Source organism: Periplaneta americana, chromosome 15, assembly GCF_040183065.1.
Source record: "Periplaneta americana isolate PAMFEO1 chromosome 15, P.americana_PAMFEO1_priV1, whole genome shotgun sequence".
Classification (NCBI taxonomy): Eukaryota; Metazoa; Arthropoda; class Insecta; order Blattodea; family Blattidae; genus Periplaneta; species Periplaneta americana.
In genome coordinates, this window is record NC_091131.1 from 131,886,005 (window position 1) to 131,904,756 (window position 18,752).

Below are 18,752 nucleotides of genomic sequence, written 5' to 3' on the forward strand. Positions count from 1 at the left end.
ATTCCACTTCAATTATCCCGATCCCAGTAATCAACGTCACTTGACAGATGATTTTCAATAAATCTTAGTATTAAACAATCTCTGATACGTGACTATTCATAATCTCATATAGCAGAAGCTATAACATAACCTAAATAATATAAACGAGTGTTAGAAAAGTTTTAATTAGGGATGATGAAATAAACAAGAAACATTTTAATTAACGACGATGAAATAAAAAATAAACATGAATAATTTTGAAAGGAAAGTAGGTACAATTTTCAAATTTGAATGTTTTAGTGGTTGGTGGTTCAGTTGATGTTATATTGGACGTGTGCGTAAAAGAAGTGAACTCGGTGATGTACATGGTGTATCCCTCAACTTATTCAGGACTTCCGAGTGGTGCTCTTCATTTATTTTTAAATAGTGTTTCAGGGAAGATGCATAGCTATGGCCAGTGATCTTTATTAATTCTTGTTCTTGAATGCCAATGTGGGTCATATTTGAAAGTGCTGTGCATCGCCTGGAGTGGTTTGTAATTTTCTGTTTTTTTTTTTTTTTTTTTTTTTTTGACGTCCAGACCAGTGCAGTTTGAAATGTTGGCAAACAAAGAAACAAATGCTAGGGTAGTGACAAAAATAAACAAATGCTAGGGACGCGATAAAATTAATCAAATGCTAGGGACGCGATAAAATTGTGCGATAAGCAGCCATGATTGGTTGAAAGACGCCCTTTCGTACCGTTTTATTGGCCAAAAGTAGTGTGACGTAGTAAAAGTGTAATAGTCATAATATAATTGATAGTAATAGGAACCGTAATATTATTTTGTAGTAATCATTGTAAAAACATTAATTACAATCATAATAATTGCAAATTTACGTTTCAATTGTACAAACTCTTCATATGTTTTGTCAATTGTTTTCGCTCGTTATACACCTCTTTGGAGGACGCATTTTATAGAATATTACGCAATACATACTCACGTCTATGGCGGCATCACCATTCAAATAGTTTCTATTACTCTTTGCCCCTTGTATTGAGTTACAATACGGTTTCGGTACTGTGCTGTGTTAAATTGTGTATTGTTAACATCCTGCGACATGTATAGCAATAGTGTATACTATAAATGTTGAGCCATTTTCGGTAATTCAAGACTTAAAAGCGTCATAAGAGAAAATATTCCGTTACCTGACGTGGACGCTTCGAAATGTATTTATTTATTTATTTATTTATTTATTTATTTATTTATTTATTTATTTATTTATTTATTTATTCATTTATTTATTTATTTATTTATTTATTTATCTATTTATTTATTTATTTCTACTGGCAGAGTTAAGGCCATAAGGCCTTCTCTACCACTCAACCAGTATAAGAACAATAGCAAATATAAAAATGACAGCAATACAGGAGCAATATAAATTAATAATAATAATAATAATAATAATAATAATAATAATAATAATAATAATAATAATATAGTTATAGCAAAATTAAGAAAAGTTTAGTTACATGTAATTCTAAGTGTCAAACAATATTGCAACAATGTGAATCGAAATAATTATTAAAATAATAGATAAAATTTATATATTAAAAATACAAATCATATATTAGAAAACTGCATTTAATTGAAGATCACTGTCTAAGCAGTCGATTTCACAATCGGCTTTTTCTAGTAGTCAATGTCTGATAGCCCCTTAAGGTATGAGGTAGGGAGTTCCAATGACGAGAAATTGAAACGGTGAATGATGAAGAGTATCGTGAAGTAGTATGATGAGGAATACTCAATATGCCGGTGGTCTGATGAGGTACCTAAGCACAGTCTTATAAAAGTCCCACATATGTTCCATGTTTTGTGTTATGTTGTTAGTTTAAAATAATTATTATCTGTTAGGCCCTATGTAATATCATCTGTCATTGCTCCACGTGTCGATGCATGCCTCACTTTGCGGCGCGAACATAGGACCAATCAGCGGTTGGGGCGCGGAAGGATTTTGCGTCATGTTTCTTTATATGCGGAGTCTTCCTCTAGGGAATGAAGGTTAGCGGAATGACCCTTCGCACTGTGCTACAGATAAGAGACATCACAAAGGAGATATCGTGGCTGGCGTACAGAATGACGAGACAGGGCAGCCAATAGACAGGAAACTAAAGTACTCAGAAATAACTGGTACGAATCTGTCAATCCACTGACATGCGGCTGAGTCTGGGAAGTTTTGAAGTTGATGTCAGTAGTTTATTGGAATAAAATGACGCAATTATTTATGTTCGCAGGAGAAAGCTGTGGAAGAGCTGAGAGATATTTTTGGAGACTCGGGGAGAGATGCCACGTACTACGATCTTCAGAATATGCGGTACTTGGAGATGGTCATCAAAGAGACTCTACGATTGTACCCGAGCGTGCTAGTGTTCGGACGCAAACTGGTGCAGGATCTGCCCTTGGGTCAGTACCTAACAGGACCACAGCAAAACAAATAATTGCATCCTCGATACATGCGGTGTGTGTGTGTGTGTTTTTTTTTTATTGAGAATACATCTGCATGCCCCGTTACAGTAGTAACATTACATGCAAACATTACAAAATGTACAATTTGATATTTACAATTGGAGTCATATAATAAATACATACGTTTGTGACGCTATTTATAGAATACAATTGTTTTTGGAATACTTATTATTTTATTGTTCTGTTTTTTGAAGAGTTATTATGTGCTGAGTTATTTAGTGATGGTGTGATGGTTTGTTCTAGATGTTCATGGATTGAATATATTTCCGAAATGCTCGTAGGTGCAATGGATGTTAATTGCTGATTAGTGACTGGCCAGGTTCTTCCATTTTGTGATATCTCTTTTATGAGGATGGTTCTTTGATTTGTCATATTGGGACATTCGTAGATTAGGTGGTTCACCGTTTGTTGTCCTCTGTGGCATGTGCAGGCTGGATCATCTTTGAGATGGAAGCGGTGTAAATATGAATTGGTTTTCCCGTGACCTGTCACAATGGCAGTGAATTCCGGCGTTACCGGGAGTTTTGTTTTTAATCTGTCCATTACGGAAGGGAAAAATGCTTTGCTCAGCGCTCCTTTTGTGGTATTATTCCAACATTCTTGCCTAATCGTGATATTTCTGATTTGATTGTCGATTTTGGGATTTTCTTATATATTAATTCGCCTCCCGTGGATGCTGCTTTTGCCAGTCTGTCAGCGAGTACGTTTCCATAAAAGCCAGCATGGGCCTTAACCCAGCCAAAATGGATTGTCCAGTTTCTCTGTTGTAGTGCAGAAAGAGTATTGTGAATGTGAGCTATTAGTGTGTGGTGCTTTGTGTTTCTCTTCAGCAAGGATATTGTGATGTTGCTGTCAGTATACACAGCTGCCACTCGCTCTTCATCCGGTATCTTCTCCATTCTCTGTAGTTCCTGTAGTGCTTTCCAGATCGCAACTTGCTCGGCCTGATTGTTAGAGCATCTTGCATGTAATCTGTACTTCAACTGGCAGATGAGTTCCTCTTTTTGGAATATTGCTGCAGCTGCTCCTACTTTGTCTTCTGTCTTGATCCCATCTGTGTAGATTTCTATTGCGTAGGTTGTGTTGTCCTGAGTTCCTATGATAGACTTATCTTGTGAGGATGGTTCCAATTTACTGGTTCTAGGGGTGTGTCATAATCTTTCGCTCCGTGCGTTGCTTTATATAGTTGAATATTACCATCTCTTGTGATGTTGATGGGTTGGATGCCGGCTATAATGCAGGACACATCAAATGAAATGGTTCTATATGATTTGATGATTTTAATATTACATAACCTTTGGACGCGTTGGAGTTTGCTAACGTTTCTGGACTGTCGTAGGGCTTCCTCCCACACCGGTGCTCCATACGTCAGGATTGGTTCTATTGCTCCTTTGTATATTGTATATAGAGCTTTATGTCCTAGGCCCCAGCTAAGCTTTGCCGATTTTGAGAGCATATGTATTAATGCGATTGCTTTGTCGTGTATATAATCTATGTGCTTGTTGAATTTGAACAATCTGTCTAAATACACTCCAAGATACTTTAATTCATTAACTTGGTCTATTGGTTTGTTGTTAATGTAGATATTTATGACCTCGTTATGTCTTTTCTTCCTGGTAATAACTAGCACTTTAGACTTTATTGCATTGAATTTGATTTTATTATCTCGAGCCCACCGTTCGATTTTCATTACATCTTGATTTGCGTAGTTGTGTGCGTGTGTGTTTTTTTTTCTTTTTTTTTTTAGAACCATAATTAAACAACATGTTCCATTACAGTTTGTAATACTACATGTTCTGGTTTACATCTATATTGCCTGGGATACATATTAAGTTGAATTATAGTTAAGTTGATGATTGATAAGCTACCATATACCTGATTGTTGACTAATTACAATATAAGCTTATTATGCCGCTATTTGTATGGAATGCCTTAGTTCATTAATGTTGTGTGTGTGTGTTGTGTGTGTGCGTGCGTGTGTGTGTGTGTTTTTTTTTAGAACCGTAATTAAACAACATGTTCCATTACAGTTTGTAATACTACATGTTCTGGTTTCATCTATTTTGCCTGGGATACATATTAAGTTGAATCCAGTGGCGTATACTGGTTAAAGGGTTTGGGCTACCACTGACCCTATTATTACACAAAATATATTTTAAAGTCCCTATAATAAAATTCCTTACATATTTATGTGGATTCCAGACGTCTTGATTGGGACGAAAATACGTTGATGACTTCGTCATTGAAATTACAGTTGGGCCACTTGCAAAGTTTCTGTAGAAATGACTTTTCAATGGATATTAGTGCCAAGCCGGATAAACGTTCTTGTGTATGAGTTGATCTACAGTAGGATTTTATTCTCTTCAACGCAGAAAATGTTCTTTCTACCGATGCTGACGTAGCTGGTATTGTCACAATTAATGTTGCCAATTTAAGGACTTCAGGAATAACTTGGTTCAGCTGGTTTTCATATATGGCAGATAATATTTCATGGATAGGTTTGTTCGAAAAATCAAAGACTCCTGCTGAATATATTACACTTAATTCATTTTTCAAACGTACTTGATCAAAGTGACTGTTATAGGACTGAAATAATTTGTTTAGTGCCTCATTCGGGAAGTTTTCTCTATAAGCAGAAACTTTTTGAGATTCTAGAAGATGTGTGAACAGAAGCTTTCCATAATCAGAAAATCTGTCAGTAATTTCCATGTGCATACGATCTAGTATGCTGTAGTACAGCTGCCTGTATTTCAATTCATCATCTCCTTTTCTTCGCTTTAATGGTGGTTCCATTGTATTGGCTGAAGAATTTTCATTTTCCATATTACTCCATATGGACGGAAACCCACTACGTCTGAACTCGGATATAGTATTTTTTTTTTTTTAACTTTGATACCTCTTGCAAATAGTATGCTATGTCTAGACTTTTTGTCTGAAAAATATTGTAGAGCACATCTGTATGTGCGAACACTCTAGCATAGACTTCAAGAAGAAATATATTCTGAAACTGTATGAAAAAAATTCAAATATCCTTCAGCCTGCACATTTACAGCATCATCCCAGTTTTCTTCAGAGTCATTACAAATGATATTTTTAAAGAAAGCAGTCCATTTTTCTCTGTATTCCTTTACTGTATTTACAAGCCGAGATGTAAAATTCAATCTAGTTGGTGCTACTTTTGGGAGTTTCTTGCTCATAAATTCCTTGAGTTTTCTGATCTTTTAGGAGATGATGAGAAAAATGCAGCTAAACCCGGCAGTGTTTTGAAAAAAAAAATGCGGCATTCTGGAATGGATGAAGTAGTTTGTTGCAAAACTAAATTGGGAACATGGCTGTAACAATGGACAAATAGTGCTTGAGGATACTTTTCTTGAACTTTTGTTTTTAAGCCATTAATATTTCCCGCCATAACTGAAGCACCATCGTATGTCTATGCAATTAACTTATTGCCGACATTGTATTCTGCTATAACACCTTCCACATGCTGAAACAAAGCAGCAGCAGTTTTGTCCGAACTGACATTTGTGAATCCTATAAACCGTTCTTGAACATTGGCAGTACTGTCGACGTATCTTAAAACAGTGGACAATTGACTCTGATTAGAGCAGTCACTTGTTTCATCAATAACAATGGCCACAAAAGTTTTTATGTTCTTTATCATAGCCCCACTTATAGCAAATATTAAGTCATTCTGAATTGCGAGAGAAGTACCACGAAATACTGTTGAACTCTCAAGATGATTGGCCAGTAAATGGTCAAATTCACTTAAGGAACTTAAATATTCAATATAATTTCCTATATTGTCTGATTCCACACTCTCGTTATGACCCCGAAAAGCCAATTCTTGTTTTCCTAGAAAGCAGACTGCGTTAATAAGATGCAGCAAAATCTCCCGATTTTTTTTTTCTCAAGAGCATTGTGTTGGTTGATGTGTAGAGCTTTTCGCTTATCTAGCTGTAAATCAATTCTTGTCTTCCCAAAATTTGCAAAGTTCATGCTACTACAAATATGAGCTTTTGATTTGTCGTATTCTAGGACTGCCGTTCGAACGGAGTTCATATTAGAAAACCCCTCTTTTGACCACACATTAGTTTCACGGCTAAATAACAAACATGGCCTGCAAAATAGTTTAGACAGTTTAGAAGTACCACACAACCAATTCCACTTACCATATGATGTTGAAGTGAAATGGCATGTGTATTCTCGCTGTTTTTCTTTTACGTCCATGGACAAATTTAACTCAGGAGTTGGTCTTTCCATTTTCACAATTTCAACTTTCTCGTTGTTATGTACGACGGTTAAAAGGCACTCTTAATAAACCTTCTATTACACAGTCATTTTCAACACAAACCTCTCCAGAAACTTGTTCTGCCATATTTTTCACAATATCACTTAATTGGGAAATTAAAAACTTAATAATTCACAGTTAATATAACTCTTAGACACTCGAACAAATCACAGATTTAAAATAATGCACTGCAAGAACACAATCACATTCAATTGCTAGCGTACTAAGCGTATTGCTGCTTCGCGCCTGCGAAGAAACCGATCAATGAGAGCAGTAACTTGCCCGCCTACAGTGCATGATGGAAACATGAGGGAGCGGGGGGGACGGGCAGTTGTGCGAAGGACAGCGTGAGCGAAACGGTCACAGGCTACCTCACGTAGCAAGCGGTTTCTCCAGCGATGCCGCCTTGACAACTTGTTTCTTTTCGAGAGCAGAGAGCGCATATAAATCTAACAATTACTTTAATTTTAATTACTATGGTAAAACTGATAATACAAAATTAATACATTATGTTATATTATAAACTTTTTCTTTTGTAATTTCCTTGGGCTACCGCCGGTAGCCCCGGTAGTCCGCAAAATACGCCCCTGGTTGAATTCCAGTTGTGTTAAGTTGATGATTGATAAGCTACCATATACCTGATTGTTTACTAATTACAATATGTATTATGCCGCTATTTGTATGGAATGCCTGAGTTAAGTAATGTTGTACTTTGTACAATTTGGCCTTTTCTTCTTAATAAATCCTATTCTGTCTTACCTAATCTAAGTTTATGTATTTACACTATGTACAGATATGTGCATATTACTACTCTGTGTTCTATGCTACTTTAATTGTTTGTGATGTCAGTTGAATTAAAGTGAATTGAATTCACAAATTTGCAAAAGTCTTTTATGAATTTTTTTGTTAGATCTCTTTTAACTGGTGGCCAAATTCCTCCCTTGGTTATTATGTTTCTCCGCAGTGTTTGCCTTTCCATATTGTATTTGGAGCATTCGAGCAGAAGATGGTCGACGGTTTGATCTCCTCCTTCACAGGGGCAAGTTGCATCTGGCGTTATATGGAATCTATAGAAGTAGGCCCTTATTCTTCCGTGTCCTGTGAGCATGGTTGTGAGTCCCGATGTAATTGGAATTTTCATAACTAGTCTCTCTGCGATGCTTGGAAAATACTCCTTTGTTACTGCTCCGTTGTTTGTAGCTCGCCATACTCGTTCCCAACTCCTCATGCTCTCTTCTCGTAGTGTCTTCAGTACTCCGGTCTTCGGCATCTTGTTGAAGGATGTGTGCGTGCGTGCGTGTTTTTTTTTGTTTTTTTTTTTTATTTCATCATACAACATGTCCCATTACACAGCGTAATACTACATGCCTTGGTTTTCTTATTAGGATTTTATAAATATTTTTCTTATTTATATACTATGCAGTAATAATGGTTAATGTTCGGAAAATTTGGCCAGTTTTATAGTTCATATTCATAAATAATAACTTATTGTTGTAGTCAAAATATATATATATATATATATATATATATATATATATAAACACATCCGTTATCTTATCATTTGACAGCTCCACTTATACCTTACTTTTAAATTACATTACAAAAAGCCATTTATAAATAGTACCAGCATATATACAAGCTGGCTACTTATAAGGAAATAGCAGATATTATAGGAGCAGTCACTGAACAAATCTATTTCCCCTACAATCGCGATTGGCCCTTCATATGCTGTAGCATCATGAATTTACTTTTACTTTTTACTTTTCAGCGAATGCTATATCCAAACTGGATGACTAAAGATCACCAATCTTCACTATAGCTATAAGCAGAATTATTCCAACTAAGATCGTGTGCACACATAATGTTAAATAATGAAGAAAATAAATATGAGACAAAATTACAAATTGATACACATAATATGTCGATTACATTCTAAAACCGATCTTATAATATGGTAATGTAGGCCTAATTCAATTAGATAGAAAATACTCCATCACTACATGAATAATATAGGCCTACATTCCCTATTAAAATAGATATGGCTCTTATTAGACATATAATGTAACAAAAGCTGATAATTAAGAACAAGCAACAAACAAACATACACACCCACTATGTATATAATACATACTACATACACGTATATACATCTATCATTTATATACTTAAGCACACAAATTGATGGTGTTCAGTTAAAGGGAGACAAGTCATAAAATGAGTTTTGAGATAGATAAGATTAAACTTCGGTCCCTTATTGCAAATTATTTTCTTCACAATCAGAACATATCAAATACTGGTATTATTTTGTTTTCCGCACACACACACACACAGTTGTAGAATTTAACTTATGTGTTCACCTCAGTATCAAAACCTCATTTGTTCAAAGAATGACAACCCTCTATACCCAAACCACATTGGTAGGTACATACATACATACACACTCACACATATACATAAGTGTTACATGAGGAGGAAAAAAATGCATTAAAAAACAACAAACAAACACGAAGAGAGAATAAAGTTTTTACAAATGTGTATCACTTGTAAAAAAAAACTTTATTCTCTCTTCGTGTTTGTTTGCTGTTTTTTTTAATGTATTTGTGTGTGTGTATTTTTTTATTGAGTACATCAACTGCATGCCCCATTACATAGTAATATTACATGCATTATACTAAATAATTTACATGTGTAATTACAATATTATGCTACAATTTGCTTTTTCATAATATGAGAGTTGAATTATATATGAATTTTATATCTACTTAACCATCCCTTTTCTTATATTCTATATTTACAGGTTTATCATATTATTTCATAATTTATTCCATTATTGTGTATCTACAGGTTAATTGAGTATAGATATTTACAAAATGGCCTCAAATGAAAAGTTATGAGCTGTCGGTTGATAATTGGCCAAGTTCCTCCATTTTTTTTGTATCTCCGATATTAAAACTGATCTCTGTTGTCGTGTGTCCGGACATTCATAGATTAGATGATTTACAGTTTGCCGGGTGTTATTACATGTACATCTTGGATCCTCTATGATGTGAAATCTATGTAGGTATGCTTTCGTTTTTCCATGGCCCGAGATGATTGCTGTGAAGTCCGGTGTAAGGGGTAGTTTTATCTTAAGTCTTTCTTTGATGGAAGGGAAGAAGGATTTCGAAAGAGCCCCTTTGTTTGTACTGCTCCATCTGTTCTGCCATTGATGATATCCTGTTTCTTGTATCTTAGTTTTAATTGTTGATTTTGGAATTTTATTATAAATGCTCTGTAGTTCTTCATCTTCAGCAGCTGCTTTTCCCAATTTGTCCGCCAACTAGTTATCCATAATGCCTACATTGGCTATCACCCATGTGAAGTGAATTTTTCATTGATTTTTTTCCAAAGATCTGATTGCGGTCAAGATGTCCTCTACTATTGTGTTCTGTTTCTTGTTGTTTTTCGATATGGCTAGGGTTACATTACTATCTGAATATATGGCTGCAGTCTTTCCTTTCTTTGGCAAGTCAGTGATGGATCGAAGTTCCTCAAGAGCTTTCAGTATAGCTATCTGTTCCGCCTTGTTTTTGGAACACTTGCCATCTAGCCTATATTTTAGCTGTCGAATGAATGTGTCATGATGAAATATCACTGCTGCTGCTCCCACCTTCTCTCCTGTTTTGCTGCCGTCTGTGTATATTTGAAAAGTATAATCCGCTTCAGCCTCAGTTTCTTTGATTTATAGAGTTTCTGCCGGATGCTTCCAGTTTCCAGGTTTCAAAGGTGCGTCGTATTCCCTTTGTCCATATGTATATTTGTAAAGTTGAATTTGTCCGTGAATTGCTATGTCGATGGGTTGAATGCCAGCTATAACACAGGAAGCATCGTATGAGATTGTCCTATATGCCTTTGTGATTTTTATATTGAACAATCTCTGAATTCTCTGAATTTTCCTCAAGTTTTTCTGGTTTTGTAAGGCTTCCCCCCCACACAGGCGCTCCGTATGTCAAAATAGGTTCTATTGCACCTCTGTATATCGTATTCAGCGCTTTATTCCCCAGTCCCCATGTGAGTTTAGCTGCTTTAGATAAGGCATATATTAGGTTTATGGCTCTGTTATGTATTTGGTCAATATGATTGTCGAATCTGAAATTTTTGTCAATCCAAATGTCAAAATATTTGAGTTCATCAACTTGTTCTAAAGGTTGTTATTGAGGTAGATGTTGACCATCTCATTCCTTATATTCTTCTTTCTTCTTATTAATAATAGTTTTGATTTTGAGTCATTAAACTTAATTTTGGATTCCTTAGCCCAGTCTTAAATTTTTTAAATATCTTGATTTGCAAAATTTTCAGCATCCAGTGAATTCTTCCCCTTTGTCATGATTAACAAGTCGTCTGCGAAAGCAATAACTTCTGTCCTGTGGGTGAAGTTCATATTAAGCAAAGAGTTGTATAAGACATTCCAGAAGCCTGGTCCGCAGCAAGAACCTTGGGGGCAACCCTTCTTGAATTATTTTTCTGATCTGTATTGATTAGTACATAGGCTTGCTGTTCTGTTCTGGAAGTAATCCTGTGACAAGCTGTATAAATTCTTGGGGCATTTTAATTGTCTAAGTTTGTCCAGGATACTAGGCCACCACGCGGCGTCAAATGCTCCTTGGACATCGAGGCTTATTAAGATAATATAGCCATATAAGCGTAGATTTTCTTGCACAAACTGTTTCATTGCTATTGCTGCATCTATCGTACTCTTCTGAGGCATGAATCCATACTGTCGCTTGTTGAATAAGTTTCTTGATTGTATGTGATGGAGGATTCTTTCTATCATCAATTTTTCCAAAACTTTTCCACTGACATTTAGTAGACTAATAGGCCTATATTTTGATACACAATCAATTGATAATTGGAATTATTACTGAGCGCTTCCATTGCTTTGGGAAGATGCCTTTCTGAAGACACACGTTGTAGACTGCGGTAAAGAAGAGAGGGAAGAGCCGGAATGCCCTTAGGAGAATATCACTTGTTACTTTATCTTCTCCTGGAGATTTGTTAGGATTAAAACCTTATCACTGCCAGAATCTCTGCCTGCGTAAAGTCTACGTCATTTTGGTGTTTCGATGGGTTCCGTAGTTTGTTTCCTTAATTGTTTGTGCTTTTCACTGTCGTCATGTTCGCTGTCATCCGGGACAAAGTGAGCCATCATATATTCTATTGTGCTTGCTGTGTCGGTAGTGTAAGTTCCATCGTTCTTTCGGAGTGTAGTAAGTGAACTTTGTCCTCTTAATTTATTAGCTGCTAATTTATACACGATATTCCATGGATTGGATCCTTTCGTATTGGTACAGAATTGTTTCCATGATTTGATTTTCTCCATATTTATTTTCGACTGGTATTGCCGACTACCTTCTAGGTACTTAATTTTTCTGTCCTGTCGCAGTTGCTCGTTGTTTTGTGTCCTTTGATATCGCCTCCTAAGTGCGTTCACCTTCTTTCGAAGCACAGTTAATTCCGGTGTCCACCACGGAACAGATTTGCCGCTATGCTTCACTGCTTTTCCCATACTTATTCTAAAAGATCCTTTATATGATTCACTTATGCAATTTTGTAATTTGTTAACTAGTAGTTCCGTATCTTCATAAGATTTCATCTTGTTGGCTAGTTCTTCGTCTAACTGTTTAGCGTTAATTTCACACCCGAATGTTGTGCTAAGCTGTGTTGCTAGTAGGCGATCAAATTTTTCGTAATTTTCTTCTTTAACGATATATCTTGCTCTGTGGTAGATGCTTGTCTTGCCTCTGTTCACTTCGCCTATCTTGAAAGATATTATCCTGTGGTCGGAACAGCCCTCTTCCTCCGCTATTTTCCAATCCGTTATGTGCCCTAGAAGTATGTTATTTGTGATTGTTAAATCAATCCAACTTCTGCCTCTTGCCGTCTCATATGATGATATTTCCGTATTTTCGTTCAGTATGTGCAAGGTGTTAACGGTAAGGAATTCTTCAAAAAGCCTTCCACGCTCATTGTGTGTGTTTTTTTTATTAACTGCATGCCCCATTACATAGTAAGACTACATGCTTTTTAATTTCAATTCATCAGTTTACAGTATCTAACGTATTATAATATACACGTATTTAGCTATAATCTTCATACATACTATGATATCGTATAATATAATATTTTAATTGCAATCTGTCATGATTAATTGGCATATTATTGTAGATCATTGAAGTTTATCGAGCTGATGAAACGGACGAATATTTGCAAATATTTGCTAACTAGCTTGTCATGAGTCGTAGGCCAATCTCCGCCAATGTTTCTTATTCTTTTACTCATTTCCTTTCTTTCTTTATATAATTTTTTTGGAATACGTCGTGATCTGCAGTTTGTTCTTCTTCTCCACATGAACATATCGGGTTGTCTGAAAGTCTAAATCTGTGAAGGTATGCCCTCTGCTTTCCATAGCCAGTTACTATTGCTGTGAATTCTGGGAAGAAGGGAATTTTCTGTCGTAGTCTATTCTTCACTGATGGGAAGTAAGCCTTACTTATTGCTCCATTCCTTGAGTCTGTCCATTGTTGCTGCCACATTTCGATTCCATTTTCTTTTTCCTGTGTTATAATAACCTCTTTCGGTACTCTGTCGTAAACGATTTCCCGGTCTTCTGCTGCTGCTTGCTTTGCAAGTATATCTGCTATTTCATTCCCCTCTGTTCCTGAATGTCCTTTAATCCAGCCGAAATGTAATTTCCAATTCGAACGTGCCAAATTAATTATTTTTGTTTTAATAAGTTCTATTAATCGATTTCTTTTGTAGTTGTTTTTCAATAAATCTAAAGAGATTTTACTATCCGTAGGCCCTATATAATGCAACAGATTTGTCGTTGTCTTCGTTCTGAATTTCTTCTATTTTTTCCAGTATTTTTAATATTGCGATTTGTTCCGCTTGATTGTTGGAACACTGGCTATTGAGTTTGAATTTTAGTTCGCTTGTTAGAGTGCCATTTTCGTATATAATTCCTGCTGCACCGACGTTGTCTCCGGATTTACTGCCGTCTGTGTAAGCCTCAATTGTACACTTAATACCATTTTCCACTTCACGAATTTCAGGAATTTCTGAAGGATGTCGCCAAAATGTTAATTCCAGGGGTGCATCGTATTTTCCATTGTGAACTTTCGTTGCAATGTAGGTGTGTACTGTTTGTTCTATGAGTATATTGATTGGTGTGTGTGTGTGTGTGCGTGCGTGCGTGAGTGCGTGCGTATGTGTGTGTGTGTCATTCAAAACCTGGGACGAATTTATTCTTCGACATAGTCATGCCCTTTATTACGACAATTTACATAGGTTTTAATTTAAAACATTTTTAAGATACTTAGAAACATACGCACTATATATTCTTATTGATCACTATTAATTTTGTAAGACAAATTTAAAAACACTCTCTTATCACTATATAATAAATCAACAGGGTTATTCAACAACCGATAATGGTCAAAAACCCTGGTAGAACTGATATTTAACGCTTGCAGTGAATTTTGGTGAAGTCCGGAGGACTTAGTCAAATTCACTCTCCTTACCTCCACGCTGGGGCCCCCTGGGAACTTTCAAGATGCGAAAGAGAGAATTATACTGTTTAAAACATTATTCCCTATAGTTTATCGTCATTTATCTTATTATCTAAAGAATATTAATTACAATAAATGCAATGCTTTATATAATACAATTTTTTAACACGATGACAGGTATATGCATTAATTATACTAAGATTAAAACATTATTACTTATAGATTATCCTGTTATCAACAAATATTTTAGCAATAAATATAATGTGTTATATAAAACAAATTATAAATATGATGACAGATTATGCATTAACAATACTAAATTTAAAACATTATTCTTGATAGATTATCAACATTTATTATATTATTAATACAATATTATTTACAATAAACATATAATGTGTTATATAATTACAATTTTTAAATACGAAGACAGGTATGCATTAATTATACTAAGTTTGAAACATTATTCCTTATAGATTAACGACATTTATCCTATTCATTCATTCATCCATCCATTCATTTGGTGTTCTGCGCAAGGGCAGGTCTTTCACTGCAAACCCAGCTTTCTCCAATCTTTCCTATTTTCTGCCTTCCTCTTTGTTACCTCATATGATCCATATATCTTAATGTCGTCTATCATCTGATATCTTCTTCTAACCCGAACACTTCTCCCGTTCACCATTTCTTCCAGTGCATCCTTCAATAGACAGTTCCTTCTCAGTCAGTGACCCAACCAAATTCTTTTCCGCTTCCTGATCACTTTCAGCATCATTCTTTCTTCACCCACTCTTTTAAATACAGCTTCATTTCTTATTCTGTCTGTCAATTTCACACGCTTCATTCTTCTCCATATCCACATTTCAAATGCTTCTATTCGCTTCTCTTCACTTCGTCGTAGGTTCATGTTTTTGCTCCATACAATGCCACACTTCATACAAAGCACTTCATTAGTCTCTTCCTTAGTTTTTTGCAGAGGTCTGCAGAATATAATATTATTTACAATTAATGCAATGTATTATATAATACAATTTTTAATTATAATTACAGTTAAGTTCATTAATTATACTGTATCTATAGCATTATTCCTTACAGATTACAGAAATTTAACATAGCCTAATTTAACAAACAAACAAACAATTAAAAATTAATTGTGTTACGTAATACAGTTTTTAAATATGATGACAGATGAATGAATTAATTTTACTCTGTCAAAAACATTATGCCTTATGGATTACCAAAATTTATCCTAGTAACGAATAAATAAACTCCTACTTGTGTTTCTTCAACAAGTCTTCTTTAGGTGGTGGCCACTTTTCGCCTGCTGTAAATTTTTTACTTATGTCTTTCTTTGTCTAACAGAGTATACATTAAAGTAGTAAGAGTGGTGATCAGTTTGTTCATTTTGGTTGCACACACCAGTGATCGCCATTTATTTTGAATCTGTAGTAATACGATCTTGTTCTTCCATGACCTGTTAGTACTGTTGTTAGGTTCGGTGTTAATTTGATCTTTGCTCGCAATCTGTTGCATAGGGAAGGAAAAAATTATCTTGTTATTTTGCCATTTGATGTCGCTTGCCATTCTGTTTCTCATTTATCGTAGCTTGAATTTCCAAGTTGACTGGATATTTCGCTTTTAGGCATTTTATTGTAAAAGCACACTTCAAGGTTTTTGCCACTCGCAGCATCCTTAGCCAGTTGGTCAGCTACCTCGTTGCCATAGTGATCTATCTAAGCGAATTATCCAGTTGTCGTGTTCTATCCTCACTTGTTTTCAAATGTCACCCCAAGATATTCGACTATCTATGTATAAGATTACGGTACGTTTTCCCCTTTCTATATCTCTTATTTCTTCTATCTTTTCTAGGGCTTTGATTATATCAAGTTGCTCTGCCTGTTTATCGAGCACTTGTTGTCTAATTTAAATGTACATTGATACTGATGTGTCAAGTTGTTTCCAATGATCGGACTCCATCCTCGTTTTTGCTGCCACCTGTGATATCTTCATCATCTGTTTCATTACTGATCTTTAATGTGTCTGCAGGGTGGGGCCAGTTATTTGGTTCTCCTTCCAGGTCTAGAATTGTATTTCAAGTCTCCTCTTCCTTTCATATACAGTTGAGCTGTTTCTTTTACATTTATGGCTACAGGCTGTAATATTGCAAAGAGCTTCACTAAATGTGGTGCGGTACGCTTTTTCTATTTATATATTAATGGGTCTCTTCACTCTTGAACACAGGGTGTTAAAAAAGTGTCCAATATCCAATCTCAGAAGGTATGTGTTGTAGGACCCATGTTTATTAGACATTTTTTTCTTGTTTTGATGCATACTATCACCTCCTAAAATATTGGATACTTTTTGTTTATCTTATTGTGTTGTTTCTTCAGTGTCGATCCAAACAAGTGCTCCATAGCGTGAGGGGTGGAATAGCTCCTTTATACATGCTCATTATAAAGTTCCTATCCAGTTGAGTAAAAACGGCCGCAAAAGACAAAAGGTTTGATGGAGGCAATAAACCCACACACACTGCTACACAGCACATTACCTCATTTCAATATCATCACCTTTCATTTCAAAGCAGAACTGCCATCGTTGTGTGGTAGATCGAAAAACGTCCGCCAACATATGCTTTGTAATGGTATCAATCGCTCTTCTAATTCGATTTTTCAAATCTGCAAAATCTCGAACCTAGTTCGATACACCAGCAATTTGATGTAGTCCCACGTAAAGAAATCGAGCGGTGTAAGCCTGAAGAACGCGGTGCCCACATGTGTTGTGATCGTCTGCCTATCCATCTTCCTCGAAAGATTTCGTTCCAGAAATCATGAAGAATGATCGCAAAATGTGGTGGTGCCCCACCTGATTGAAACACACCAGTTTCAATAACACCATCTTGCTGTAATTGAGGCACCAAAAGCAGTTGTAACAGTCCAGATACAGTTGCCTGTAATTGTTGCTTCCTTAAACATAGATTATCGTCTGTGTCATGCCTAACCACACATTCACTTTTGGCGTTTTTCTTGACCATTCAAAGGTTCCATCTGGCTGCTCGTCTGTCCATATTCTGCAAAATTGTGTTTGTTGACAAAGCCACAAGCCTGGAATGTCTGAATAAGATTCTTTCCATTAAATTGTGATTTTCTGCAGCCTGAACAAGATCATAGCTCATTACTTGACGTTCAGCATAATCTTCAGCCTCAAGTTTATGCAGAACTTGAACACTTTATACACGTTTGTGCAACGAAAAGTGTAACATCTTCCACACAGTGGATTGTGTAACATCAAGCTCACGACTGAGGCACCGAGTCGATGCACGAGAACTTCGTTCAATGGCTTCCTGAATCGTTGCACGGTGTCTTCAGGCACAGATGGCGTGCCTGAACGCTCTTCGTCCTTAACATTCCCTGTGCGATTGAATTTGTTGACAAGCTGGCGAATGGTCACATTTGTAGAGCCAAGTTTCCTAAAGCTTCGTGTGAAATCAACTCTCACTGTATCGTATGTCAGTCCTCTCAGACACATTGCCAGTAGTGAACATTGTCAATACGGATCTAAAACAATAACGAGATATATTTGCGAATTTACAAAAATGGATAGGAACTTTATAATCACTCTATAGGATCTATATAGTCTTGAGTGCTTCATGTGTGAACCCCCAGCTTATTTTCGCACATTTGGATAAGTAGTGAATAAGGTAAGTATATTTCTCTGCTTATGTGTTGCGGGACCTATAACTTTTTGCCCATTATTATCCCTAAATATTTGATCCTGTTTACTTGTTCTAGTAGTTTATTATTCAAATAAATTTTAATTTCTTATGATTCTTTCCTTTTATGACTTGATATAAGTATGACTTTGGATTTTATCGTTCAACCTGAATTTGTTCTCCGCCCATGTTGCAATTTTGTACATTTCCGTGTTCATGAAATTTTCAACTTCTGTCGGAAACTTACCTTTCATCACCAAGTCATCGGCAAACGCCACTCCTCTTGTGTTTGTTGTGAAGTTCAAGTTTAGCAGAGAGTTTTACGTAAAACATCATAGACCTCTTTAAACGAGGTGCAACAGGACGAAGTGTGTGCCTGAATGCGGTCCCAGATCACATATATAGCAGATTGATCATTCTTATGGGTTTTGAAGGCAACAAAGTTTATTATTTTCTCTATGCTGTCATATAGTAACAGTAGACGAAGTCAAGTTATAACTCTCATTTGAATTGCATGCAGCAACTGTAGTTCCATCTAGCGGTCGTTAATAATCGGCAGTGGCGATCCTGGTAATTGTTCTCTTCTACATGTTACCGTTTTAACATGAGGATTTCCAATTTGTTACATGTGACCAGGGATGCGATTCTGAGATTGTACGTCACTGTTGCGCCTCGTTTAAACGCTATGAATGCCCTCGCTGAACATGCCTGTCCTAGATAATCGAG

At 35.9% G+C, this 18,752-nt stretch overlaps 1 protein-coding gene across 2 annotated transcripts in view; it reads left to right on the forward strand.

Moving 5' to 3' along the window:
- Positions 1 to 18,752, forward strand: part of LOC138715339 (cytochrome P450 4C1-like) — an 80,101-nt gene that overhangs the window by 58,092 nt on the left and 3,257 nt on the right. The window contains exon 9 of one of the 2 annotated variants that reach the window (XM_069848154.1): positions 2,254 to 2,422. In XM_069848154.1, the coding sequence (XP_069704255.1) occupies positions 2,254 to 2,422 (169 nt within the window). Of the gene's footprint in view, positions 1 to 2,253; positions 2,478 to 18,752 lie in introns of both variants that reach the window. The other variant, XM_069848155.1, reaches the window with a different exon arrangement.